General features: G+C 34.7%; 3 protein-coding genes and 1 long non-coding RNA gene across 4 annotated transcripts; 1 reads left to right on the top strand and 3 right to left on the bottom strand.

Annotated features, from left to right (window-relative positions):
* Positions 1–354: 354 nt before the first annotated feature.
* Positions 355–3,121, bottom strand: LOC145115897 (cold-responsive protein kinase 1-like). The gene is made up of 7 exons (XM_079052255.1): positions 3,012–3,121; positions 2,659–2,847; positions 2,426–2,547; positions 2,134–2,347; positions 1,813–2,044; positions 1,469–1,619; positions 355–996 (listed from the first exon to the last, which is right to left on the bottom strand). The coding sequence occupies exons 1-7, from the start codon at positions 3,028–3,030 to the stop codon at positions 598–600; spliced, it is 1,326 nt and encodes a 441-aa protein (XP_078908381.1). The 5' UTR covers positions 3,031–3,121; the 3' UTR covers positions 355–597.
* A 3,569-nt stretch (positions 3,122–6,690) lies between these two features.
* TBL5 (TRICHOME BIREFRINGENCE-LIKE 5) lies at positions 6,691–10,254 on the top strand. The gene is made up of 5 exons (XM_079053632.1): positions 6,691–7,447; positions 7,751–7,943; positions 9,003–9,196; positions 9,363–9,518; positions 9,656–10,254. The coding sequence occupies exons 1-5, from the start codon at positions 6,792–6,794 to the stop codon at positions 9,975–9,977; spliced, it is 1,521 nt and encodes a 506-aa protein (XP_078909758.1). The 5' UTR covers positions 6,691–6,791; the 3' UTR covers positions 9,978–10,254.
* Positions 10,255–14,765: 4,511 nt separating this feature from the next.
* On the bottom strand, positions 14,766–23,028 carry LOC145117661 (uncharacterized). The gene is made up of 3 exons (XR_013712737.1): positions 22,758–23,028; positions 21,847–22,071; positions 14,766–15,116 (listed from the first exon to the last, which is right to left on the bottom strand). It is a non-coding gene; the product is annotated as an uncharacterized LOC145117661 (long non-coding RNA).
* A 674-nt stretch (positions 23,029–23,702) lies between these two features.
* LOC145117653 (putative WRKY transcription factor 11) lies at positions 23,703–25,057 on the bottom strand. The gene is made up of 3 exons (XM_079053957.1): positions 24,483–25,057; positions 24,262–24,390; positions 23,703–24,177 (listed from the first exon to the last, which is right to left on the bottom strand). The coding sequence occupies exons 1-3, from the start codon at positions 25,004–25,006 to the stop codon at positions 24,012–24,014; spliced, it is 819 nt and encodes a 272-aa protein (XP_078910083.1). The 5' UTR covers positions 25,007–25,057; the 3' UTR covers positions 23,703–24,011.
* Positions 25,058–25,332: the final 275 nt, after the last annotated feature.

The raw sequence follows: 25,332 nt of genomic DNA, 5'->3' as shown, positions 1-25,332 counted from the left end.
TGTAATAATTTTTTTTTAAGAAAAGGGAAACATCTAAGAAGTGTAGACGTTAACGTTCATTTACTCAACTATCATTATTGTTGATGATATATAAAATGAAATATTTGAAGTTAACCTATAAAAATATAATTTTGTTTGTTTTATTGATTATATTCCAAAAATTATACAAATTCGCTAAGCACATAAACAATTGATTACTATATACAACCATTTTTTATAATAATATTACAAATCTGATTTAATTTTTTCCCTTAAATATAAATAATCAAGAACGATTGATTTAGTACTTTAATTTAATAAAATGTATTACATACTCGTTTTATAAAATCGAATCATTCTTATATATGTCTTTTTTTTATGTCATTTTACATTTCCTAACTAGTTTTTCAGCCAGTTTTTTACTCCAATCATCATTTTCTATTTACTGGTAGCTAGTTTTTCAGGCCGATTCCGATTCCATGTCGCTTTGTTAGGTGGTGGAGATGCTTTAAAAGTCAAGACCATCCCAAATCCGAATGGATCTTTTTTAAGAGCTTTCCGAGTAACCTTTTTTTTACAAAAAAAATTGATTTAAAATAAGCCAAACATTGTGTGAGCTTAGTTCACTATAAATTCTCTAGAGTTTGGAGGTTGAATGAGGCTGTATGATCTACTTTCGGTGAACTCTCCAGAGTTTGGAGGTTGTATGAGGTTGTAAGATTTGCTTTCGAGAGGAGAAGGGTAATAATCTAAGATGGCTTCCCAAGATACATTCTCATCCTTCACTCGACATCCCCCGTCAAAGAAATCCGGTTTTATTGGTGCTTTGACCATTTTGCCCTTCCAAGTCAAAATAGCCACAATCTCCGACATGGATGGCCTTACATTTGCTTGGGGCTGAAGGCATAATAAAGCCACATGAATTGTTTGCATTACATATTTCTCCACAAAACCACCGTTCCTCATTCTTGGGTCTATGAGGTCAACTATCTTTGACCTCGCATACAACTTCCATGCCTATTAGACAACACACAACAAAACAAAACAATATTTAGCAAAAAAAAAAAAACCTTAAGAAGCTTGTTCAGTCAAGTCAAGTCATGTCATGTGACATGTATCATGTATCATGTATCATATGTCATATGTCATATGTCATATGTCATATGTCATGTTCAGTCTAATCATGTCATGACTATGTAATGACATGTCATACTATCATGTGTTATGTGTCATGTTTAGTTCAATCATGTCATGACTATGTGATGTGATATGTCATGTTTAGTCGAATCATATCATAACTATGTAATGTGATGTCATGTCATGTGTTTCATACTGTTACGTGTCATGTTGAGTTCAATCATGACATAAGTATGTGATATAATATGATATCATGTCATGTGTCATGTTCAGTCTAATGTGATGTCATGTCATGACTATGTAATGTGATGTGATGTCATGTGGAAGTGTAAATGAAATGTAAATGGCCTACATATTCAGGAAGGTATTGCATTTCTGATGGTAAAGTAAGATCGGTATGTTTCCTGCAGCTAATGATTTCAAGTAAAAGCACTCCAAAACTATAAATGTCAGCCTTTTCAGATAATTCTCCTTTAATGGCATATTCAGGAGCTGTATATCCTCTACAAAATCACAAACAAACATAAAAACAACTCAATAAAAAAAATCTTTTGGTACAAGTTAACAACATAGCTTGATATCTTCTACCACAAGTAACTTATCCATTGTTTTTTTTTTTTTACTTAATGGGGACACAACATCCGATTAACTCTATATATGTTATTATTATTTTAAATTTTCCCATTAAGGCCTTACAATGTTCCAGCAAATGTGGTGCTAAGATACGATTGTTCCTCTGGGAAGAACTTAGCAAGACCAAAATCTCCAATTCTTGGATGAAATTTAGCATCAAGAAGAATGTTGCTAGCTTTGATATCTCTATGCACAATCCGCATGTGTGAATCCTCATGTAGATATTGTAATCCCCGAGCAATTCCCAAAATTATTTCCAATCGTGTGCTCCAGTTGAGGTACTCTTCGCTTTTTCCTTTTCACAAATTCCAAAATATACATGTTAGATTACGTCATGTTCCAATTAAGTAAATATAAGAAAGAACAGGTGATTATGTCATATACCATAAATAATGAGGTCAAGACTCTTGTTCTTCATGTATTCATAAACAAGCAGCCTTTGAGATCCTTCAGAGCAACAACCAAGAAGGCGAACAAGGTTTTTGTGTTGTATGCTAGTGATCATTTTCACTTCTGCAAGAAACTCTTCATCTCCTTGTTGTGATTTTTCAAGAGATAGTTTCTTTATAGCAACTTGTCTCCCATCTTGTAGTTTACCCTAGAAAAACCATATACAATCGTATCTATATTTGTCAATAAATCCAAATTTGTAATAAAGAATTCAAGAAACACATACCAAATAGACTGGCCCAAATCCACCTTTTCCAAGAAAATTACACTCATGGAAGTTCTTGGTCGCCTTCTTTAATGCTTGGAATTTAAAATAGCTTATTGTCTTTATATTCCCTCTGTAATAATCTTTTGAAGCCACAAAATACAGTCTTTTATCAGCATACATGTAGTTGACAACACGATGTATACAAAGTAATAATACATGAAAGAAAATAAGATTTGGAAGATAATTATAACCTTTGCAGCTGTTTTCAGGCTCCCCTGACTTTCTAAGTTGTTCTTGTTGGATATATTTCCAGAAAATAAACAGAAGAATCAGCAAACTTAGGAGAAAGATTAATCCTCCAAGTAAAAAGAACAAGGCTGATCGATGGTGATTCGTAGATGAACTGTCTTCATTAATGGATAATGATGTTGGAGATATTGCTGCGTTGACAAGCGACATCAACAATGCAAAGTGAATCAGAAACAATTTTCCTGTATCTATGCAGACCATGTGTTTGTATAAATGTCCCAGAGACAAATTACTGTAAAACCCAATGAAACAACTGCAAATGAACCGAAAAGAGTAACAGTATCATGATAAATACCTTCAAGTAATTGACGCATTTCTATCTATTCAATCTTTACAGAAATTGTGATCTTCAGTGCTTTGTTAGCAGAAAGAAAAATGGTGGGTGTTGTGAGTAAAGCGTTTTCTCCTGTAGATATAAACTTGACTTTTGTTTCCCCTGAGAAGAGATTGAGGAAGAGACAAGAAAGTGAAAGTCAAGTGAGTAATGACAACTTGGAGATGATCGAAGTCAAATCCAATCGTCGGAGAATACAAAAATTTATGTGGCGAATGGCGAATCATCTTGGAGTTTTCTGATGTTGTTAACTGGAATACTTCAATAAAAGTTGTCACAATTTTCACAAGAAATAAAACAATATTATTGTAGCAGTTCATATATTAAGGAAACATAATGCGTATGATGTGTGCGCATAGGCCAAATTACTTTGGGATAACGTGAAAACTCTGTCATTATGTTTTACAATGTCCTTAATTTTTATTATTATTATTGTTATTTATTTATTTATTTATTTTTTTAGTTGAGAGGCTTAAAGTCGAAATTTATATAATTTATATACTAAAAGGGATCGAGACTTGTAAGAGCCCGTTCTAATGTAATTTCTGAGGCAAAATGTATGCAGTCTGCGGACAACATCTGTAGATCTCTGCAGTAGAAAATGTGGACCAAACGTCTGCAGTCTGAAAAAAAAAAGACTGTTTGTTTTTTTAACATCTGCGGGCTACTAAAATAAACTGAAATCTAAATAAACTGATTTTTTTAAACTTCAAAGTGTTTTTTTAATATTTTTATGATTTTATTATAAATAATTAAAAAATCTATATCAACTTTTATATATTATTGTATAAAAAATAAAAATAAAAATGGTATGAATTAACGTATATATTTGATAAAAACTAACAACTTTGGTTGCAAAATTATAACTAAACATTATAATTAAGGATAAAAGAATTTGATACATAAATGGATGGAAATAAACTTCGATTTTTTCAATTAAATTCATTAAAAACGTAGCATAAATATTTTCTCGAGAAATTGACGATAGTGTATTAAATAATGTTCTACAAAATTTAGCAAAAAAATATAAGAATATATTATGATTTTTTTTTCGTATTTATATAAACAACTTCAACGACTATTATTGTAATAAATCTTTATTTATAAATTTGTCAAAAATATCATGTTTGTATCGTCGAACGTTTTTTTTTTTTAAGTTTTGTAATTTTTTTTTTCAATTTTTTTATCATTAATAAAGTTGGAAAAAATATAAATTAAAAAAAAAAGCTTAAAAAAATATAGATATATGTGTTTTTTTAGGCTAGAAGATGTCTGAAGATGTTAGAAGACTCTGGTCCACATCTGCGCCAAGAAGAGGGCGCGCAGACATTTTTAGGTCTGCAGTCTTCAAAAAAACAAACAGTCTGCGAAGGCTAATGTCTGCGCGTGGTCTGCGCGGCGCAGACAGAAGAGGTCACGCAGATCTGCAGACAAAAAACAAACACCACCTTAATGTTGCATTTGTGGCTTTAAGCCTCTAAGACTTGCTAATGCAATTTCTTTTTTTTTTTTTTTTTTTTTGATATTTTCAAAAAAAAAAAAAAAAAACACCCGGTTATCGCTTTATTCAACTATATATGTAAGAAAATGAGTATTCAAAGTTGGAAAATGCCAATTTAAAAGTTGTATTTACCTTTTAAACAAATATATCTCTAAAGCTTCATCAATTAACAACAATAACACCGATCAGTACAATCACCGTCTAATTTATTGTCTCATCTCCGCTCCAACCACCATCTCTCCCGCCCCAAGAGCTTTGGGGGTTACAAAATATAGATTAATAGATATGTATGGATTTCTATTTTAGGTTTGTTCATTTAGATTGGGGTTTGTTTATTATATGTGTTGCGTTTCACAATCTAAAATGAGCCAAAAACCCACAAACAAATTAATTTGAAGATTAGTGTAATCGCGTCAAGTCAAGTATAAGTTGGTGTCGCTCTTTCAAAAAAAAGTATAAGTTGGTGTTAACTCATTATCATGTAAACAACAATGGAGTTTAGGATTGTTAGACAAAGTGAGACGTATAATGAATGAGTATGAAGTAGTTGTGGATCCACAAATTAGAAGTAGAGTATTCGCTATCTAGTATGGTGTTTATTTATCAAGTAGTTTGAAGATGCTCCAAAATTCCATTTTTGTATGACAATGTGATGATGTTAATGCAACTTTTTCTAAAGGTATTGTAATTAACTCGTGTAAGAAGTTTATGTAAGACTATTTGTAAGGGTTATTTGAGTAGTTTTACCCCTTCAAATTTGAACAAACACAATTTCCACTCTTTCAACTTTCGCATATTGCCATCTTTATAGGTTTGGTCTCTAGACTCTCGTCAACTTTGGTCCCCACAAATTATATATATATATATATATATATATATATATATATATATATATATATATATATATATAATTTGAACCGAGAAATGAACAATATAGTTTATGTCATTTTGATTTCTGCCACATGAGTTTATGATATTGGCATCTTTGGTCCTTTGTGTGGAATGTTCACTTTGGCCACAACACTTTCGTTTGTTTCGTAATCCATATGCAGAAAATAAATTACAAACATTTTTCCTATAATTTATAAAAAAGATCCATGTGCATATTTATTTTACAGAAACGATTTATTTGTTGAAGATTTTCGTATGTTGATAGATTTGGTCCTTATGTAGAAAATAATTTACAAAAACTATCTCTATAATTTATAGAAAAGATTCATGTGCATTGTTTTACAGAAACACTCCATGTGTCTAAAAACATTTACAAAATTGATCACTACCTAATAGAAAATTTACACATTACGCCCTCCTCCCCAAACCCCACAAAACAGGGGTAATATCACACATGGGTAATATCACCCTAATTGCATAGGTTCACAACTTAATATGAGAAAAACAACCTTTTTAAGTTTTAGTCCATGGGAATACTTTTTAACAACCTTGAAACCAACGTCTATTTTTTAATTTGTCTAATGCATGTAAGTTCTTTGCCTCATTTAATTTTTTTTTCAACTTTCATAATTATATGATAAAACTTAAATGCACAAGGTTTGAATACTTTATTCCTTGTTTCCCAATTTCTGAAAATACTTTTATTCTTAATTTGAAATTTAAATATATTTTTTTTGAACGACTGATTAGTGGTTAGAAGTTAGTATCTCCCAAGTTAGTAAAATTCACCTATGTCCGGATTAAAACCCGAAACCTCCGATCTAAGAGGCTAAGCCTCTAGGAAGTGAGCTTGTCTCACATTGACATTTAAATATAATTGGTTGTGTGTTTTATATATTAACTAAACTGATCGGACAAATGTAACTAAATTAGTTTTGGCCGATTTAGTTGGTTCAACCGAAAATATTTCCGTTATTTATTATATTTAAAAAAAATTATTAAGACATTATGTTTTTATCTTTTTTTATCGTTCATTTTAATTTGAATATTTTTAGCCAATTATAGAAATTTGTTTTTGATTTGGTTGATAAAAGATAATGTTATAATTGAATAGGTTTTCAAAAATATCCTACTATAATAAAAAATATATATAATTATAACAATAAGAACGTGTTATAAATTTTTGTAACAACTAAAACTAAAAGTAGTCCTAAAATAGTAAAATCAATAGTAGGTGGGAAATGTGAAATTAGATCTACTTCAAACTTCAAGTATTCAATCTTCTTTTCGTGATATCTCCAAAAAGAAACAAGAATTTAAAGAAGATATCATGCCCACCAAGCCCAAAAATGGCAACCTTAACTAGAACCCCACACAAGACACTACCGATAGTCTTCTTACTCATAGTAGTCCTCGTAACCATTTTCCTCTTCAGCAAACGAACTCTCGATCCCCATTTGTCTTTATACGCAGCAATAGATCGATACAACCCACTTCCAGATCCTGAAATTGACCACTCCAAATCCAAAACCGGAATTGGGTATGTTGACTCTGAGCCTATAGAGAAAACCCCATTTCTTCAAACCAACTCAAATGATCTAGAATTCGTTAATGACGACTCAATTTCAAAAAATGAAACTGGGTTTATCGACTCCGAGTCTACAGACGAAAACCCACCTCTTCAAAGCAAGCCAAATGATTTGGAATTGGTTAATGATGAATCGGTTTCTGAAAGTGAAACTGGTATCGCTGATTCTGAGAATGTAGAGAAAACCCAGGCTCATGAAGAAGATGAAGCAATTGCGGAATCGGTTAAAAAGAGTGTAGATTGGGGGAAAAGTTGTAATATGCATTCTGGAAAATGGGTGAGAGATGAAGAGTACCCAATTTATAAACCTGGATCTTGCCCTTTTGTTGATGAAGCGTTTGATTGTCAAGCTAATGGAAGATCCGACGAAGAATATATGAAATGGCGATGGAAGCCTGATTCGTGTGAGCTTCCAAGGTTTGGTACTTCAATTCTTCAACGATTGTTTGCATTCATTAGTAGTAATTAGCGTAATGCTTTTGATTTTACTAAGTATGATCATATATAAAATGATCAGAGATCGACTAATTTCCTGTTATATAAATCAAATGGTAATAATCTGTTCCTTAAATTCTACCATGTATAAGCTTATGTTGCTATTTCTTGGATTTACCCTAGTAGTTAAGATACATTTGATGTCCTTATGATCTATAACCTTGAATCTTTTTCATCCTGGATCTACTTTTGTCCCTAAAGAATTATGATTCATTATGTATTTAGATTCAATGGAACCGATTTCTTGGTGAAAATAAGAGGGAGGAGATTATTGCTTGTTGGAGACTCCATGAATCGGAATCAATACGAGTCACTCCTTTGCCTTCTCTATGAAAGCCTACCAAATAAGAGCAAAATGTACGAAATTAATGGCCACAAAATAACAAAGGGAAGAGGCTATTTTGTCTTCAAATTTGAGGTAATATTATATCCTTAAAATGAGGACATTATTTATATAATTTTGTTCATTATAGTGGTCAAAAAGTGCTATTAGGTTAGGGGATGTTATTCTTTTATACCATTTTCCTCCATGCATTCCATTTTAAAGACATCCCTTTTGTTTGGACTTAACTGAACATGAGCAAATGACCATTTTACCCTTTTGTCTAAGGTCCTTAATTTTTTGGACCCAATGAACTCTTAGGCCCCGTTTGATACGAATCTTTCCAGGTCCAGACAGATCTTTCTGGCTGAATGGACCGGAAAGACTGTTTGATTTGCACAAAAAATGGGTCTTTCCCGGTAAGATATGTCTTTCCCAGAAAGCCCCCAAATCATATATTTCTGGCTGAATGGGCTGGAAAGACAATTATGCACCAAACCCCGCATCTTTCTTTCTTTTTTGGATTATTAATTTTTTTAAATAACTTTTTTTAAATTTATTTTTTTATTGAATTATTACCTTTTTAATGTATTATTTTATATTAAGAAATATTATTTTAATATATAATATTTATGTATTAATAAATATTATTTTATTGGATTATTAATTTCTTTTAAATAATTCTTTTTTGGATTAATTCTTTTTATTGGATTATTATATATTCATAAATATTATTTATAATATATAATATTTATATATTAATAAATACTACCTTATTGGATTATTGATTTCTTTTAGTTAATTTTTTTAATTCATTTTTATTGGATTAATTCTTTTTTTTTGGACAACACCACAACCATCATAATTTATTTTAAAAAATCTCATCCATCACACCGGTATCGGATATAAACCGGGTCATTTTTCATCATTCAACACAGTCAATCAGATGTACAATCAAACAACATGGTTTCTTTCCCAGTCAGAAAGTTTTCCCAGACAACACTTTACCATACAGCACTTTCCCAGAAAGAAACTATCAAACGGGACCTTACTCTGTCTCTCCCCATTAACTCAAAAAGAAATATCACCAAAGATCCATTCTATTTGGACTAAATGAAATGAAGTGAGTAAATGACCGTTTTACCCTCGTAACAGGATTATAACTGTACAGTGGAGTTTGTGCGCTCTCATTTTCTTGTAAGGGAAGGAATTCGTAAAAATGGACAAGGAAACTCAAATCCCACATTGTCAATGGATGTAATTGATAAATCATCTGCAAGATGGAAACGTGCTGACATTTTAGTATTCAATACTGGACATTGGTGGGTTCATGGAAAAACTAGTAGAGGGTATGTATGTCAATGAGTAGATATTTTTTATTTTAAATATAGGAAGAACTATTTCTTGCATCTAAACTCTAAAGCATCTATTTCTTTGATGAAATCTTGGATCTTTATGTAAAAAAGATTGTATATGAAGGTATGTTAATTAGTAAAACGGTTGTTGATGATGTAGGAAAAATTATTTTAAAGAGGGGGAGTATCTTTATCCAAAGTTTGATGCTGTGGAAGCTTTTAGGAGATCAATGAAGACATGGGGAAAATGGATTGATAAGAATATGAATAAAGAAAAATTGGTGTTTTATCGAGGCTACTCATCTGCACATTTCAGGTATTGTTTTGTTTTCCTAGATTTTTCTTGTTAGAGCAACATACTTTTATTTATTTGTTTATTATAATTTAATCCTTGTGTAATTAATCTTGTATCTTATCCACAAAAAAATCACCATCTTTTCTTGATGAAAACAGAGGTGGAGAATGGGATTCAGGTGGAACATGCCATGGAGAAACCCAACCGATAAAAAATGGAAGAATTATCGAAACATATCCACCAAAAATGGAAATAATTGAGGAAGTGATTCAAGGAATGCGATTTCCAGTTGTACTTTTGAATGTTACAAGGTTGACAAACTTCCGGAAGGATGGGCATCCTTCGGTTTATGGAAAGAATGTAAGTGGTTTGAAAAAAGTGTCGACTAAAAAGGAAGATTGTAGCCATTGGTGTCTTCCTGGTGTCCCTGATGCTTGGAATGAACTCATTTATGCTACACTAGTTGCTCGAACAAGTTAACTATTTAATGAACAAGTGTTGTTTGTATTCAAATGTAACAATTTTTTAAGTTATTCTTCCAAAAGTATCATGTGAGATGCAAATCTGATATAGTGGATGGAGCCTAAGATTGCTCGGTTGCAATTGACGTATGTTTTATACATGAAAAATATTGAGGGGTTGAGTTATTGTTGCAATGAGTATTTAGTTGTGTTATATGCAAACTTATATAGAGAAGAGACATATTGGATACTAATAGGTTATGGAGATTAATGCTTGCATTCTCATTGATTATTAATCTTGTGTTTATATATGGAGAGTGGAGAGTTAGGTGATGGCAATAGGTTCTTTAATAGAGTTTTGTTAATCTATCTTCACCGCTTAATAACTTTTCTTAAGGTTCACTATGAGTAATTTGATTTTTGCATTGGTAGTTTTTAAGGAGTAAGCATGAAATTAATAAAAATGGAATGGAATGAGCTTCTTAGTTCTTACATTGACATGAAAGCTATAATTACAATATGTGCAACAAGGCTCACGAAAGTTTTGCAACTTACTAAGACTAACAAATTAACTAACTAAACAAACATAGATGAAATGACAAAAATGCCATTATTCTCTAATATTCTCCCTCAAGATGGTGTTGAAGAATAGATGTTCTTCAATGTCATCCTAGACACAAAAGGTGTAAACTTGGATGATGGTATCGGTTTCGTGAACATGTCACCTAGTTGTAATGCAAATCTTATCACAATTTAATCAAAGACCTTCTCTCTTATAAACTGGCAATCGATCTCTATGTATTTTGTATGCTCATGAAACGAGGAAATGGAAGCAATTTGCAAAGTTGCATCATTTTGATGAATATCAAAGTCCTTGAGTAGTTGTTAAGCCAAATTAATTCACATGTCGTAGCTACTATATCACGATATTGAAAGGCTGATGACCTTGATACCTTAGGTTGCTTTTTAGAACGCCATGAAACTAACGATTCACCCAAGAAGATACAAAAACATGTAATTGATCAACGAGTTTAATCAAAATCCAAAAACGCCTTCGGTTGAAAAGAAGAATTAGTTGAAAACAAAAATCCTTGGCATGGACATTGCTTGAGATATCAAAGAAAATAACAAGCAACATTCAAGTGTAGATCATGTGGATAAGACATGAATTGCGATAACCGTTCTACAATAAAAGACATATCATGTCGTGTAACTTTAAGGCGTAACAATCGTTCAACAATATGCCTATATTGAGTCAAGTATTTCACCATGGTTGGTGCTTAGAGTTTGTCGAGGATCCATTGGAGTGTTGGTTGGCTTTGCGGCTAATAATCCATCATCTTTACTAACTGTAAAGCATAGTTGCATTGTGAGACAAAAATGCCTTGCTGGACTTATCAATTTCAAGTCTTCAAGACCCAAGAAGTATCCAACGAACCAAGATCTTTAAGCTTAAATTGTTGACTAAGATTTGCTTTAAGATCTTGTATTTAAACAAATGAAGACCTTGTGATGATGATTTTATCAACATATGCTAATAAATCCTATCACCTTGCCCTTTATGAAAGGTGAATAATCAAGTTTAGATAGATGAAAACCACATTATAGCATGAAACTTGAAAACTTTTCAAACCATTGTCGGGATGCTTGTTATTATCCATAAATGGATTTGTGGAAAAAAAATGTTGTGGTTTTAGAACATTTAGGTTTCCCCTGAACAATATAGCCTTATGGAATGTCCATAGGTACTTCTTAATGTAGATCACCACTTAAAAAGGTGTTGTTAATGTCTGATTAAATGAAATTCCAAGATTTTGTAGTGGATATCAAAAGTAACATTTTAACGATGACCAACTTTCTATCAACGAGTAGGTATAAAAAAACCAATGTCCTCTTGTTGACTGAATCCTATGGAAACCAACGGGCTTTATGGCGTTCAACTATGTCATTGCTTATGTACTAGATTTTATAAACCCAACAACATATAGTTGGTTCTTATTTCCAGTCAATTAAATAGTAGACCATGCCTTATTAGCAATGATGACATTAAGCTTAAAATCAAGGCTTCACACCATTCTTTGAATTGAGAAGCATGATTGTAGTGTTGAGGTTCAAAATTAACTTAAATAGCAATCATAATAGCTTTGTGTTGATTAGAAAAAAATATCATATGAAATGCATTGATTCTAGGGATATTCACATTGTGTATATATATGTAACCATGTTAAATTGATAATCTCTTATGTAAGGAGGCTGATGGGCTTGTGACGACCGATGAATGAAGAGGATTAACTTCACTTGAAGGATTGATATTAGGATCGCAAACTAGAACATTGTCATTATGAGATACATTTTCAAGGTTGGACTAGGAATTATTGTAACGTCAAATTCAAACAAAAAATTTCATTTTCAAAAAGACGTCATGAGAATTTTTAAAACCATTTATCATAAAAGAACAAGGTAACGAATTATTTTGACATCATCAATCTATATTATAAAAAGTATCAGAATCATTATAAAACAACGGAAGTCTAAACCATGAAATTAACAGCGATGCGTGTGATGTACAGTCAAGCTGGGATCTTCAATCTAACAACAAAAGTATGTGAAAATATTTAATCCACAACTATAAACACAAAGCTTAGTGAGTTTCCCAAAATACCACATACCACAATACACATACAATACATACAGACAAAGGCTCTCGACTCTAGTGCCAATCAACCTGATCAACGGCGACTAACGGTTGTAGTGCTCATCTAGCCTTCAACGACAACTACAAATCTAACACATGTATAGTCATCAACATTGGTTAACGACTTTAGTGCACGTCTAACCAAATACACGAGTATTCTAGGCTCTCGGCTCTAGTGTTGATCCATTATCAACTCCTAAAACATAATATGTCGACATACCATACGATCAATCAATCAAATAATCAACAGGAAAAATACTATACTAGCCCAATTGCCTAATCATCATATCACATGACATCTACATCCTATCATACAAAGGATATATACTGGAACACATAGTATAGTGAGATAACTCACCTGAACTGAATACTGATGAAACACAGCTAGACACTAAAACACACAAGAATTAGTCTCACAAACCACCTAGATAACAAAACAAAGTTCAAACCTCGGCCTATAGCTTAAACTCACCAAGTTTGACCACATGTCAAACTGGTTAAAAAAGTTAATGGTCAAAGACTACGTGTCGCGACCCTTACCCAGGCCGTGTCACGGTCACTAAAAGACAAAATAGTTGTGACATCAGATAAAACGTGTAGCAAGAACCTTCCCTTGGCCGCGTCGTGATTCTTGCAGTAGAGTCCATTTTCTTATTAAGCACCTAATCTCTTCAAACCAAGGCTTAGATCTTCTGATCTGAATCTTTCCATTAACTTAATGGATAAAGTTTCCAATTTTATTCATTTTGATGGCTAGATCTTTCCCAATCTAAAACCCTAACTTGATTAATCCGTTTTAACTCCATAATGTTTTACATGGTTTAAAAGGTACAAGCATATGAAAGCGCGTTACTTTCCCATGGATTGCCTTTTGGCCTTGGAATTCATTAATATAGAATATGAGTACAATATGGGATAAATAATACAAACTAGAGTTTTGGGCATATACTAAAATACAAACATATGAATTACATAACAAATACATACATTCGTACATGGTACGCTAATACGCCCTCGCAATTTGAGTGGGAGGTCTTAAGCAGACAATCAAACTGGATCTGAAATCATTAAATAATGTGGTCGGAAGTCCCTTGGTGAAGATGTCGGCATACTGAAGTACGGAGGGAACATGGAGGACACGAACAGAACCAGTGGCAACCTTGTCTCGTACAAAGTGATATTCAATTTCAATATGTTTTGTGTGTTGATGTCGAATAGGATTTGAGGACATGTAAACCGCACTTATGTTATCACAATAGACAATGGTTGCTTTGGTGACTTGGGAGTGAAGCTCACATAGAAGGTTGCGAAGCCAACATGTTTCGGCTACGGCATTGGCAACTCCTTGGTATTCTGCTTCGGCGCTAGAGCATGAGGCAGTTTGTTGGCGTTTGGATGAACAGGATAGGAGGTCGTCACCCAGGAAAACACAATATCCACTCGTGGAACGACGTGTGGAGGGACATCCCCCCCCCCTCTCCAATCAGCATCAGAGTATGCGATGAGGCCGATAGTATGGGATGGATGAATCTGAAGCCCGTAATCTAGGGTACCGCTAACATAACGTAGCACACGCTTTAAAGCATTCATATGTGGTTCCCATGGGTCATGCATGAAGAGGCATATCTGCTGAACCGCAAAAGATAGATTCAGGCAAGTGAAAGTAAAGGTACTGTAAGCCGCCTGCTAAACTCGTCACTGTCAAGCTTTGACTACGTGTCTGCCAGTGTTCTGCCAGGTTTGCAATTAGACATATTTGCCTGATCAAGAAGTTCCAATGGATATTTGCGTTGGGATAGAAAAATGCCTTTTTTGTCCAGTGTTGCTGCAATACCCAAGAAATAAGAAAGATCACCTAAGTCCTTCATGGCAAACTCTACGGCTAGAAAGGAAATGGTACGCTGAAGAAGCTCTGCAGAAGATGCTGTTAGAATGATATCATCAACATATAAAAGTAAATAAGTTGCCTCTAAACCCCTGCGAAAAATAAACAAATATGAGTCGCAACGATTGTGAGTGAAACCAATGTGAGTGACATAAGTTGCAAAACATTGAAACCAAGCTCTAGGAGCTTGTTTGAGTCTGTAAAGTGACTTCTGCAGATGACAGACATAATCCAGATGAGTCGGATCCCGAAATCCCGGAGGCTGATGCATGTAAACTATTTCATGTAGTTAACCGTGCAAAACAACATTTTTGACATCTAACTGATGAATGTGCCATTTGCGAGACACCACAAGGCTAAGAACAGTCTGTGTAACACCGTAAAATTTCCAAACAAAATTTTCATTTTTAAAATCAAATTGATCTCGTTAACACAATCACAAAAACCCCCCAAAATATCAAGTTATCAAAACACATGTTTATAAATTGTTTAAAACACAATCCAGGATCCTCCAAAACATATCTCCAACTCGTGTGTGTACAATCAAGCCGGTACCTTCCCGTGATCCTGAGAAGTACCTGAAACACATAACACATAACACGGTAAGCACGAAGCTTAGTGAGACCCTCTGGTCCCACAACTCGGGTGGACCCTCTGGTCCTAACTCAGTAAGCTCAGAATAATACACAACATAAATCACAAAGACATAATGCAGGATATCACAATACACAATATAAGCACATAAGACCCTCCGGTCACACAAAAGTTACCTCTCTAGGTAAGTATAATGAGAAGACTCACCTCGTAAGCAAGCAAGCAAGCAAATAACCTCGTACACGAATCTCGAACTAGCCTCCACATAACATATAGGATAATTATCTCTAATTAACACTTAAATCATGACTCTAAATAAGCTAAGTTATTTTCTCTCTCAACTCTTGGAATGGGTAAAAGACCATTTTACCCCTCCATGGTCCCCATAATCCCTGCCTTGACCAAACCCTAAAGTCAACAGAAGTCAACAGTCCATGTTGACTCGTCGAGTGCATCTATGTGACTCGACGACTGCCACAGTCTCAGTAGTGTGGCGGAGATCAAGAAACTCTTGCGTCAGCTGCTGCACCTCAATCGTCGGAGCAAACTCAGCTCAAACCTAGTCAAGAAATCATCCCATGTCATAGCATCAACAACATCATCACCCAACTCACTACCGACCTCTTCCCACCAATCCCGTGCCCTGTCCTTCAACAGGCAGGAAGCATATCTGACCTTCACCTCATCGGGGTAGAAACTCGTCCTGAACGCGTTAGCCATATCCGCTAACCACATCCTACTGACAATGGGGTCCCTTTCCCCATGGAATGCAGGAGCTCCACAGGAACGGAACTCCTGGAAAGAAAGAGCGCGAGCTCTAATGATAGCCATAAACTCCGCACGGAACGTGCCCAAGCGCTCATCCAATATCTCTGAAATACTGCAAGAAATATCCGACAAGATGAACTCCCGCAACTGCTCGCTAATCGGCTCAATACCCGCACCTGAGCCGAAACCCAAACCAGAACCAGAACCTGAACCACCTCCCGGAGTGCTCATCTCCAAACTGAAATACAACAAGCCAACAATCAAAACATACCCAAGAATTCTTCTCCCATCAGCTTCTTAGATTCTCCAAGACTCTCACTGATTCGAGTATGGATCCTATGCTTTCAGTAGTATGGGCCCAATACTACCTTCCACACCTATCCATACTTTCTTTAGCAATCCTCCCGAATCCTCTAAGTCACTTCCTCAACCAATGCACTAAAACCCACTAAACCACACCACTAAACCCACTAATGCATATCCTAGGCTTTCCTAGGTTCCTGACCTCACCCCGTCCTTAGCTGCTGAAGGACTCTCATAAATGTCAACTAGCTCCCTCATGAATATAGTCACATGCAACAGAGATCAGATATCCTTCGAGTAAGAGACTCAACCCTAGAACGGTTGAACTCAGACAAGAGCTACGCAATAGGGTCAGATCCATCACTATCAGATTATTTAACTTGTGCTACATGTGACTTAGCATATTCACTTAGCATTCAATTCACAACACTAAGAGTCCCACAAAGCACAAAGCAAGAAGCATTCGGATAACGTAAAAACTAACCAACATACTCTAATCAAGCCATTCTATCCTCTTATTAGGAATCTATACTAGCATGTAATTCTAAAGCTCATACAATCAGGCATAAAAAGGAATCTCTCCTATTATATATTACTGAGCAGATCCTTAGCCATACTCTAGCATGCAATTCTCATAATCATATCATATATCATAATAATCATGTATGGGTATTCTGGGAACCACTTACTTGAGCTCGGCCGATTGCACGCATCACACCCCTTTCTAGATTATAAATTCCTTTTTAGTTAAATGTTTATTTTACAAAAATTTCACCAAACCCTCAGTTTGAGTTCAGGCACACCCAAGAGTCTGCCCGAATCCCTCAAACCAAGGCTCTGACACCAACTTGAAACACCCCAAAATCAAGGATAAAAATTTCGTTTTTATTATAATCAAAACACCATTGTAACTTTATCCAAACATTTAAAAGTATTTCAAATAAGACAATTATCATAGTTCATTCCCAAAGATCACACATTGCGGAAAACACGGGTGTATGCGTTGGGATCAAGCCGGGCCCTTTCCTTTCGAAACGGAAGTACCTGAAACCATAAACCACAAACTGTGAGCACAAATCCTAGGGAGTTCCCCAAATACCACATACCATACATATCAAACGAGCCTTACATAACATACAAAATCATGAGCCATACATATCACACATAACATAATCAATAGGAGTGTTATATGCCAATTATTGTCTTGCCATTAGGCCACGAGCCGCCTCGTGGTCTTCCTTGCCAGGCCAGGGGCCACAACCCCGGGTCTTACAGACAAGCGCCATGGGCCACCTCCTGGTCTTCCATGCAAGCATCACAAAGACAAATAGCATACAATTCTACCATTACCAATCAATTAACTGCCAGAGTTCAGACTCTGGTCTTGCATACAGATTGCCAAGGGCCACCCCTGGTCTTCCTACAATACACAAACCAAATGGGCCGGCATTGGTGCCTTCGACCCATAGAACAGTGAGGAGACTCACCTCGAATGCAGAAACTCACTGAAAGAATTCCCTAGTTGCTGCCCTGACGACACCTCCGAACTATCAGATCAAAATAACACCCAATTAGCAATTGGAATCCATCCTAAGGCCCACTAACCATACTTGGGGTAAAATTACCATTTTACCCCTAACCCCAACATGAACCAAAACTGAGGCCCAAAACCAAAAAGATCCACAAAGGCCCACTAATGTCCCAATTTCCCAAATTGGCCCAATCCCATATGGATCTTATCCTAAGCCCATAATTTTCTTGATTACAAAACTGATTACTTCAAATACCCCCTTAGAATAACTTGGTCTAAGGCTAAGCTCAAAAGTCAAAGTCAACAGCCTGAGTTGACCAAACTCGCCGAGTTTATCCTTCAAATCGTCGAGTTCATCTAACAATCTGTGAAGTCGGGAAAAGCCGAGCCAACTCGCCGAGTTTATCCATAAACTCGTCGAGTTTGCCAGAAACCCACATCTTAATACATTAAGTCAACATTATCGACTCCAATGACTCCACAACTCAGATCTCAACCAATATGAGATCAAGAAGGGTAAAGTTTCCAAATTTACCCCTAGGAACCACTTAAAAGGGTCCAAACCCAAACCCTAGACTTGAAAGAGTAAGGGCTTAACCATTACGCACTTAATCATCAAAGACAATACCCCAAAAATGCAGATCTGACTCTATAAGGCTAGATGGCCACGTAAAGTTTCCATTTTTATGCTTAAGCATGACTAAAAGGAGCTCAAAGCTCAAAAAGGGCTAAATGAAAGAATTAATGTAAGCATGAAGCCCTTAACCCATAAAGTTGGCACCTTTATGCCAAAGAGCTCATGAAGATCATAGATCTGAAAGAATAAACACTTGGGACTTCTAGTTCCCCATCAACCACCCATCCATGGCTAAAAGCATACAATCTAACCCAAGAAGAGATCTAAGCAAATATTAAGCAAGGTTAGAACTTTATACCCGAAATGTGCTGGAAATGGAGCAGAGAATCAATATCTGAAAGCTCTTACTTGAACCACCACCTTGAACCAAGCTTCTCTTCCTTCAATGAGCTTCAAAGACACCAAAAAACACCCAAAATAAGCTCACAACACTCAAGGAGGCTCTAGGGCTTCGAGATTAGGATTAGGGGCTATAGAGGCTGGGAATGAGGCCAACACCTGGGACTTAAGGTGTTTAAATAGGGTACAAAACCCTAAAATTAGGGTTTCTCAATCAGTGTCCAACTCGTCGAGTTTCCTTAACCAACTCGTCGAGTTTCCTTCACCAACTTGTCGAGTTGGTCCAGAAAAATGTGTGACCCAAAAGCCTCCAACACGTCGAGTTGCCCACCATCAACTCGACGAGTTGGTCCTTAGAAAAGGGGATTTATTCCACAATTGATCTTCTAGATTCTTGGTGTTACAAGATTCAAAGGAGATATAGAGTATTAGTGTAAATAGATGTTGTAAGTCTCCGTTTATGCTCATATTTCTTGTATTGATGATGACATACCGAATTTTATAAAGAAAATACATTTCTTGGAAATGTATTGATAATATTATTATCATACTTTTGGGACAAATTCCGCAAAGTAAACATTTTAAAAAAAGGATACTCTGATTTAATAAGCATAAATAAATCGGTCTTTTATGGCCTTGAAAATGGGGATGTCACACTAAGAAAAATGCATGCCTTAGATTAAGGAAAATACTTTGGTAAGTGTGATTTCCATGTAGAAAAATTTACCAAACAACCAAAAGTAAGTGAGATGGAATAATTTTGAGCCTTACCGAAGAGCTTTTCATATGACGATTGATTTTGAATGATCTTGAAAGGAATACGATTGATGAGATATGTGGTTGTAAGAACACAATAATCCAAAAATGATATATAAGGTCTTGATTGGAAAAAGAATAGATATAGCCACGTTAAGAAGATGTTGATGCTTCCTTTCAATACCGTCGTTTTGTTGTGGTCGCTGAATATAATATTTTTGATGCAAAACTCCCTTATGAGCAAAGAAATCCTTATATTCAAGCTCTTTTGCATTATCATATCATAATTTTTTTTATCTTCTTGTTGAACTGATTTAAAACCATGTTGTCAAACTATGGTATAACTTGTTCTTAAGTAAAAATATCCACACGTATTTGCCACCTCTATCAATAATGGTAACAAAAGAATGAAACCATCAATTGTTAAAACATGGTAAGGACCCCAAATGTCACAATGTATTAATGTACAAATCTGATCATGGAAATTTTTCATAAGATGAAATGGTAATTGCTTTTTTTGTTAAAGGACAAACAAAAAATGGAAAAGAAGAACAACAACTAGAAACTTTAAAGTCTAATTGTTCCTTTATGGAGATCAATATCTTATTTGAAGGATGTCCTAATGTCTTGTGCCATAAATCCAAAGAAAAAACATTCACTCTTTTTATGGGAAATTTCGAAGTTGTCATACAACTTAGAACATATAGATTTTGATTTTTGTTAGCATTGCCAATCGTCTTCGTGTGTTGGGTGTCAATAATCAAATGAAGATTACAAGTAAAATGAATCACAAGTTGTTTCTTTTTTATATCACTTACTAAAATAAGATGCATATCAAATTTGGGAACATATAACATGTTTCTAAGAGTTAATAATGATCATTTTAACATCTCCAATCATATGAACATGTAAGGCCATCTTATTGGGCAACTTTATTGTATATTTTTTTAACATGTTTCTCATTAAAGAATTTTTTTAATATCATGGCATATGTGTTGTGTATCACATGAATCAATAATCCAAAAGCTATGAGCATATGTCATTGTTAACCGATATGGAGTAGCATTTACTTGAAATTGTTTTCGTATTTGGATTGACAAACATCATATGATCTGAAAGAAAGGGCATTACTATTTGACATTGAGCTTGCAAAAAGCCTTAAAAAATGCTATCCAGTCAAATCCTTACTTGTGTTATAGTTCTTGATTCCTTTGTCTATTGCAACATCAACTATCATATTTGATTTTGTCACTGGTTTGTCACTAGGATAATAATCATGTAGCTTGTAACACGTATCAGTTGTATGTCCTTGAAACTTACATTGAGAACCAAATGTGAAATTGTTTCTATATGATCTATTGTTTGCATTTAGAGGCCTTCGTGGAATGCTTGAGTTGGAAATATGCAATAGATTGTTGATTGTCATTTGATACATTCTTTTTTTTTCTTCTTAGGATGGGATAATGACTTGTATGACAAGTGGTGACCTTAGGTACCAAAACAACAATGAAAAATCTATGGTGATGTGATGGTATTCTAGACATGCCTCACTTGCATATGAGGCTAGGTACCTCATATGTGGATCTCGTGTAATAGGCACGTTATCCTAGTTACAATGGTCTACATCACATGTGTATTGTTTAGATCCATGCTTTCAATTCATGGACAATTTCCCATTTAACAATGAAAATGGTGAGGTTTAGACTTTATATTGCCACGGGAAAGTCTTAAATGATGTATGGCAATGTTAATCTTAAATACTTCCCATCCCCACATGTTAGTTTTCTTAAACTTTATGATGGTGTTTTTAAAATATTTTGGTGGTTCATATTTTCCAAGAGATGTGTCAAATCACTTGGATATATAAATCTTGAATGTTGGTAATACTCATTAGGCTTCTCAATTCTAACTTATATATTTTTACAAGTATTCAGATTAGATGTTCATGAAAGAGTGATAGATGAGAGCAAAGAGTTAGAAGGCTATGTTTATGTAATGGTTTCACATGTTGACTTATGTTTTGATAATGATTGTACACAATCCTATAACTAAAACTTAACACTCTAAAACATTTAAGTTGGTATTATGGAACATTTTATCCACAATGAAGTCTAATATTTAGGAAAAAATATATCAAATGTATTACATATTTTAGCCCATACCATGGATGTTTCATGCACCCCATCCTTTTATGCAGGGTGTTGGGTACTTTGTTATATATAATAATGGATGCACTTGCTTTACATGGATTTATATTATGCATCATGGTTTTGAGTTACCCAAAATTTATATCACCTTTTTACAAATAATTCAAACTTAGTATTAAAAATCCATCAGCAAAGAGAATCTATATTTAAGCTAGCAAGAGAGATGAGGATACCTTTAATTTAATAGATATGTTGTACTTTCTTGATTTCTCCTTGTAGCTAGCTCCAACTTGAGCCCAAGATCGGCTGAAACCTTCCTCCTCTACTCTCTGGAACGTATGTGTGGGAGATGAAATAAGAACATTGACTTAAGTCTTTAAGTACTCTACTTGTATGGTCGGCTTAAACGCGTCGTGTAATTGTAGAGATCCAACTCTTCATTAACTTTTCAATTTTACCTGTGGTCACAAATAACTCAACTTTTAAAAGTTTAACTCAACTCTAAGAGATTGTAACAACATTTATCAACCAAATTCTCAAGCCCAAAACATTGAAAACTCATAACATTCATAAAAATGATCAAATACCCTTCTAACACCTTTAATATGGTTTATCAAAAACAGGTGTGACAACGATAATGCTATTCAAATTGCCCACAATGGTGGTTTTCGCAAATATGAAAAACATATTGAGATTGACTATCAACATTTTCACCAATGTACATTTGCCTAGTTGTCTTTAGTTCTTAGTTTCCAAACTCAAGTTGGATAATACTTTCCCTACTTGAGTTTTAGGGGGGCGGGGGGAGTATATATTTAGGCTACTTTTGTATCTTCAGGTTCACTTTGTATTTATCGATAGTTAGAGGTTATTTCATTATTTTGTCCTATTTAGCTATAGGTTATTTGTTTTCTAGCAGTTCTGTAGAAGAGAGCACGTTTTCTTCTTGTTGATACACGATAACCCTTTCGAACATCTGAATCTCAATTTCTTGCTCAATTAAATACCACACATAGTTTCTAACAAATAATAATATATGATATAAGTAAAGGGAAAAGGAAAAGGAAAAAAATGAGTTAAAACTTAAAGGTATTTAAAGATTGAAACTTGAAAGCAGAGTATGGATGGATTATAAAGGAGGTACCTGGCAACCACTTTAACATCCACTTGCTTCTGAAAGTCAAAGGCATCCCCTTTAATTTGCACATGATGAATACGTCACAAGTGGTTGCAAAAGTCACATCAAAAGAATAACCTAACCTAATCAATTTCCTTCCTTCTTTCTTTCTTTCAAAATTATAGAGTAAATTAAAGTTTTAGTCCCTATAGTTTTATACCTTTCTAAAGATTTTGTTTTACATCTAATAAATGGTTGTCGAAATGGAGGAAAGAGGAGTCGTAATGAATAAATTACAAAAAATTTGGATATGAATGAGTAAATTACAAATTTAGCTCCTTTAGTTTATCGGTATTCTTAATTTGGATATGAATGAGTAAATTACAAATTTAGCCTCTTTAATTTATAGTTTTTTTTTTTTTTTAAAGAAAATTGGTTTGAGGGTACTTTGGTTACATTTAATGGAGATCCATTGAAATGGACCAACCATGTAGCATTTTACAACCAAGAAGACTATTGTCAGCAATTTTTCTAAACTAGTCTTAAACCTATAAAAAGGTGTAAACCACAAGGACAAAAACTGTAATTTTACTCAAAACTATATAAATTTCAATTATTTATATATAAAATTCGAATAACGTAACATCATCGATTAACAAGATGGTATATCACTTAACCTGTTTATTGATCAGAAGTCCGACAAAATTGTGTATAAATGTTTTTTGAGTTTAATATAAAATCAAAGACTTACATGATATTCTTTTTATTAAACCCTAAGACTTTTACAAATTAATAGTCGTTTATTACTATTTTTATTCTTTAAAATGCCATCGAATTATTAAATATTTTGACATAATTTATCTAATAATAATTTATTTTCAAATAAAGAGAGTGTACGTACTCAAATACCTCAAATTCATTTGACTTTTTAATTTGTTTTTGGGGGAATAATTGAATAAAAGACAAAAGAAGAATCAAAATAATTTCAACAAAATCGCATTTAAGATCAAGGCCTCTTTACCCTTTTTCTTTACACTTCAGTGCCTTCTACTTTACGTAATTTACAAATCACACCCTCCATATTTAACATCCTCATACGAAATACAGGTAGCAGCAGCTTCCCCCATTGAAATCAAAATTACCTTGCATCAACGATGATGAACATTTCCATGGTGTTTCACCGGAGATTTTTTTATGCAGCTGGAATTCATTCAATGAATTGATGGGGAAACGCTTAGGAATTGTGCGAAGTGATAAGGTGCCAATTGAGCTCGCAAATCTTCACTGAATCTTTAAGCCGGAAAAACTCGCCGGTACCGGCGTCGGAGTGTGATGGTGACGGTGTTCTCTGTCGTATGTTACGAGAAGCATCTTTGAATCGGTGAGAGATAACTCTATTCGTTTCCTTGCTGGACATCCTTTTACTGTGTTGCACTTGTAATAAACTCTGGAAATTCATCAAAATCGAGATCAATATCTACGATATTTGTGGAAGATTGCATTAAATGGAGATATTTTTCCGATTTATTACCTTGGAAAGGGTAATCCCTCGATCTTCTTCTCACCGTATTTCTTCCAAGAGTAATCATCAGCTGGTATACTTTCTACCTTTGATCCAATTATTGGAATCCTTCTGACTTCTCGTTTTGATCCGGTTTTCCTGCACAATCAGAAAGGGAAAAACGTTAATCGATGAAAAAAATAAGTGAAATGTGTTTTTTTGCGAAGGTGAATCGTGTAGTTTGTTCATACCTTCTCTTGCAACAATGGCAACCGGAGCGAGAAACCGAGTTGTTCTCTCTTCCAGATCCTTGTAAGGAACCCGATGGCCTGTCGGTGCTGGGTCTTTTCCGGTGAGATGATGGAAGCGGCGGTTTCCTCGATGAGAACGACAGTGTCGGTGCTACTATCCCTAAAGAAGACAGCTGTTTACCATCGGAAACGCTTCCTTCCAGACTTCCCCCAGCAAAAGAAGAAGTTATCGACAGAAACGACGACGTGGTATCCGTACCAGATCTTTTCAGATCAAACTTCTCAGACGCCGTTGAATCCCGCGTCGGAGGCTCTATCGGCAGCTTTTCTTCAGGTTGCGAAGAAATTGAAGGCGCCTGCGGATCAGAAGATGAAGGTCCGCGGCGGAAGCGAGCGTGTCCGCTGCGTTTCAAGGCGGAGACAGCTTGTTTGAAACTAGAAGAGGCAGCGTAGTCGTGATTCTGCAGCTGGAAGATGCGATTGAGGTGTTCAACGGTCTGAATTCCAACTAAATCCACCGCCATTGTTGTAGAAGAAATGCTTCCGAGAGAGAGAGAGAGATTGAAGAAATTGGGGATGGGGACGGGGGTTATAAAAGAGGGGTTTGGGAAAGTGAAGTCAAAGAGATGGGAAGTTAATCGGACGGTGGAGATTTGTTTGACTTTCTCAGATAAAATAAATAAAGGGGCAAAGGAGCAGAGGGTATCAATTCAGAAAAGTCTAACAAGGACTGAATACTTTAACTGCAAAAATAAGAAAGAATAAACAAATAAATGACAAAATGATATAAACATACTATTATTAATATTAAATTCTTGAACTCACAAATATTGGATGGAAGTTTATATTG

This window comes from Lactuca virosa, chromosome 5, assembly GCF_052849685.1.
Source record: "Lactuca virosa cultivar CGN04683 chromosome 5, Lactuca_virosa_CGN04683_v6, whole genome shotgun sequence".
Taxonomy (NCBI): Eukaryota; Viridiplantae; Streptophyta; class Magnoliopsida; order Asterales; family Asteraceae; genus Lactuca; species Lactuca virosa.
This window is presented reverse-complemented; position numbering and strand designations above follow the sequence as displayed.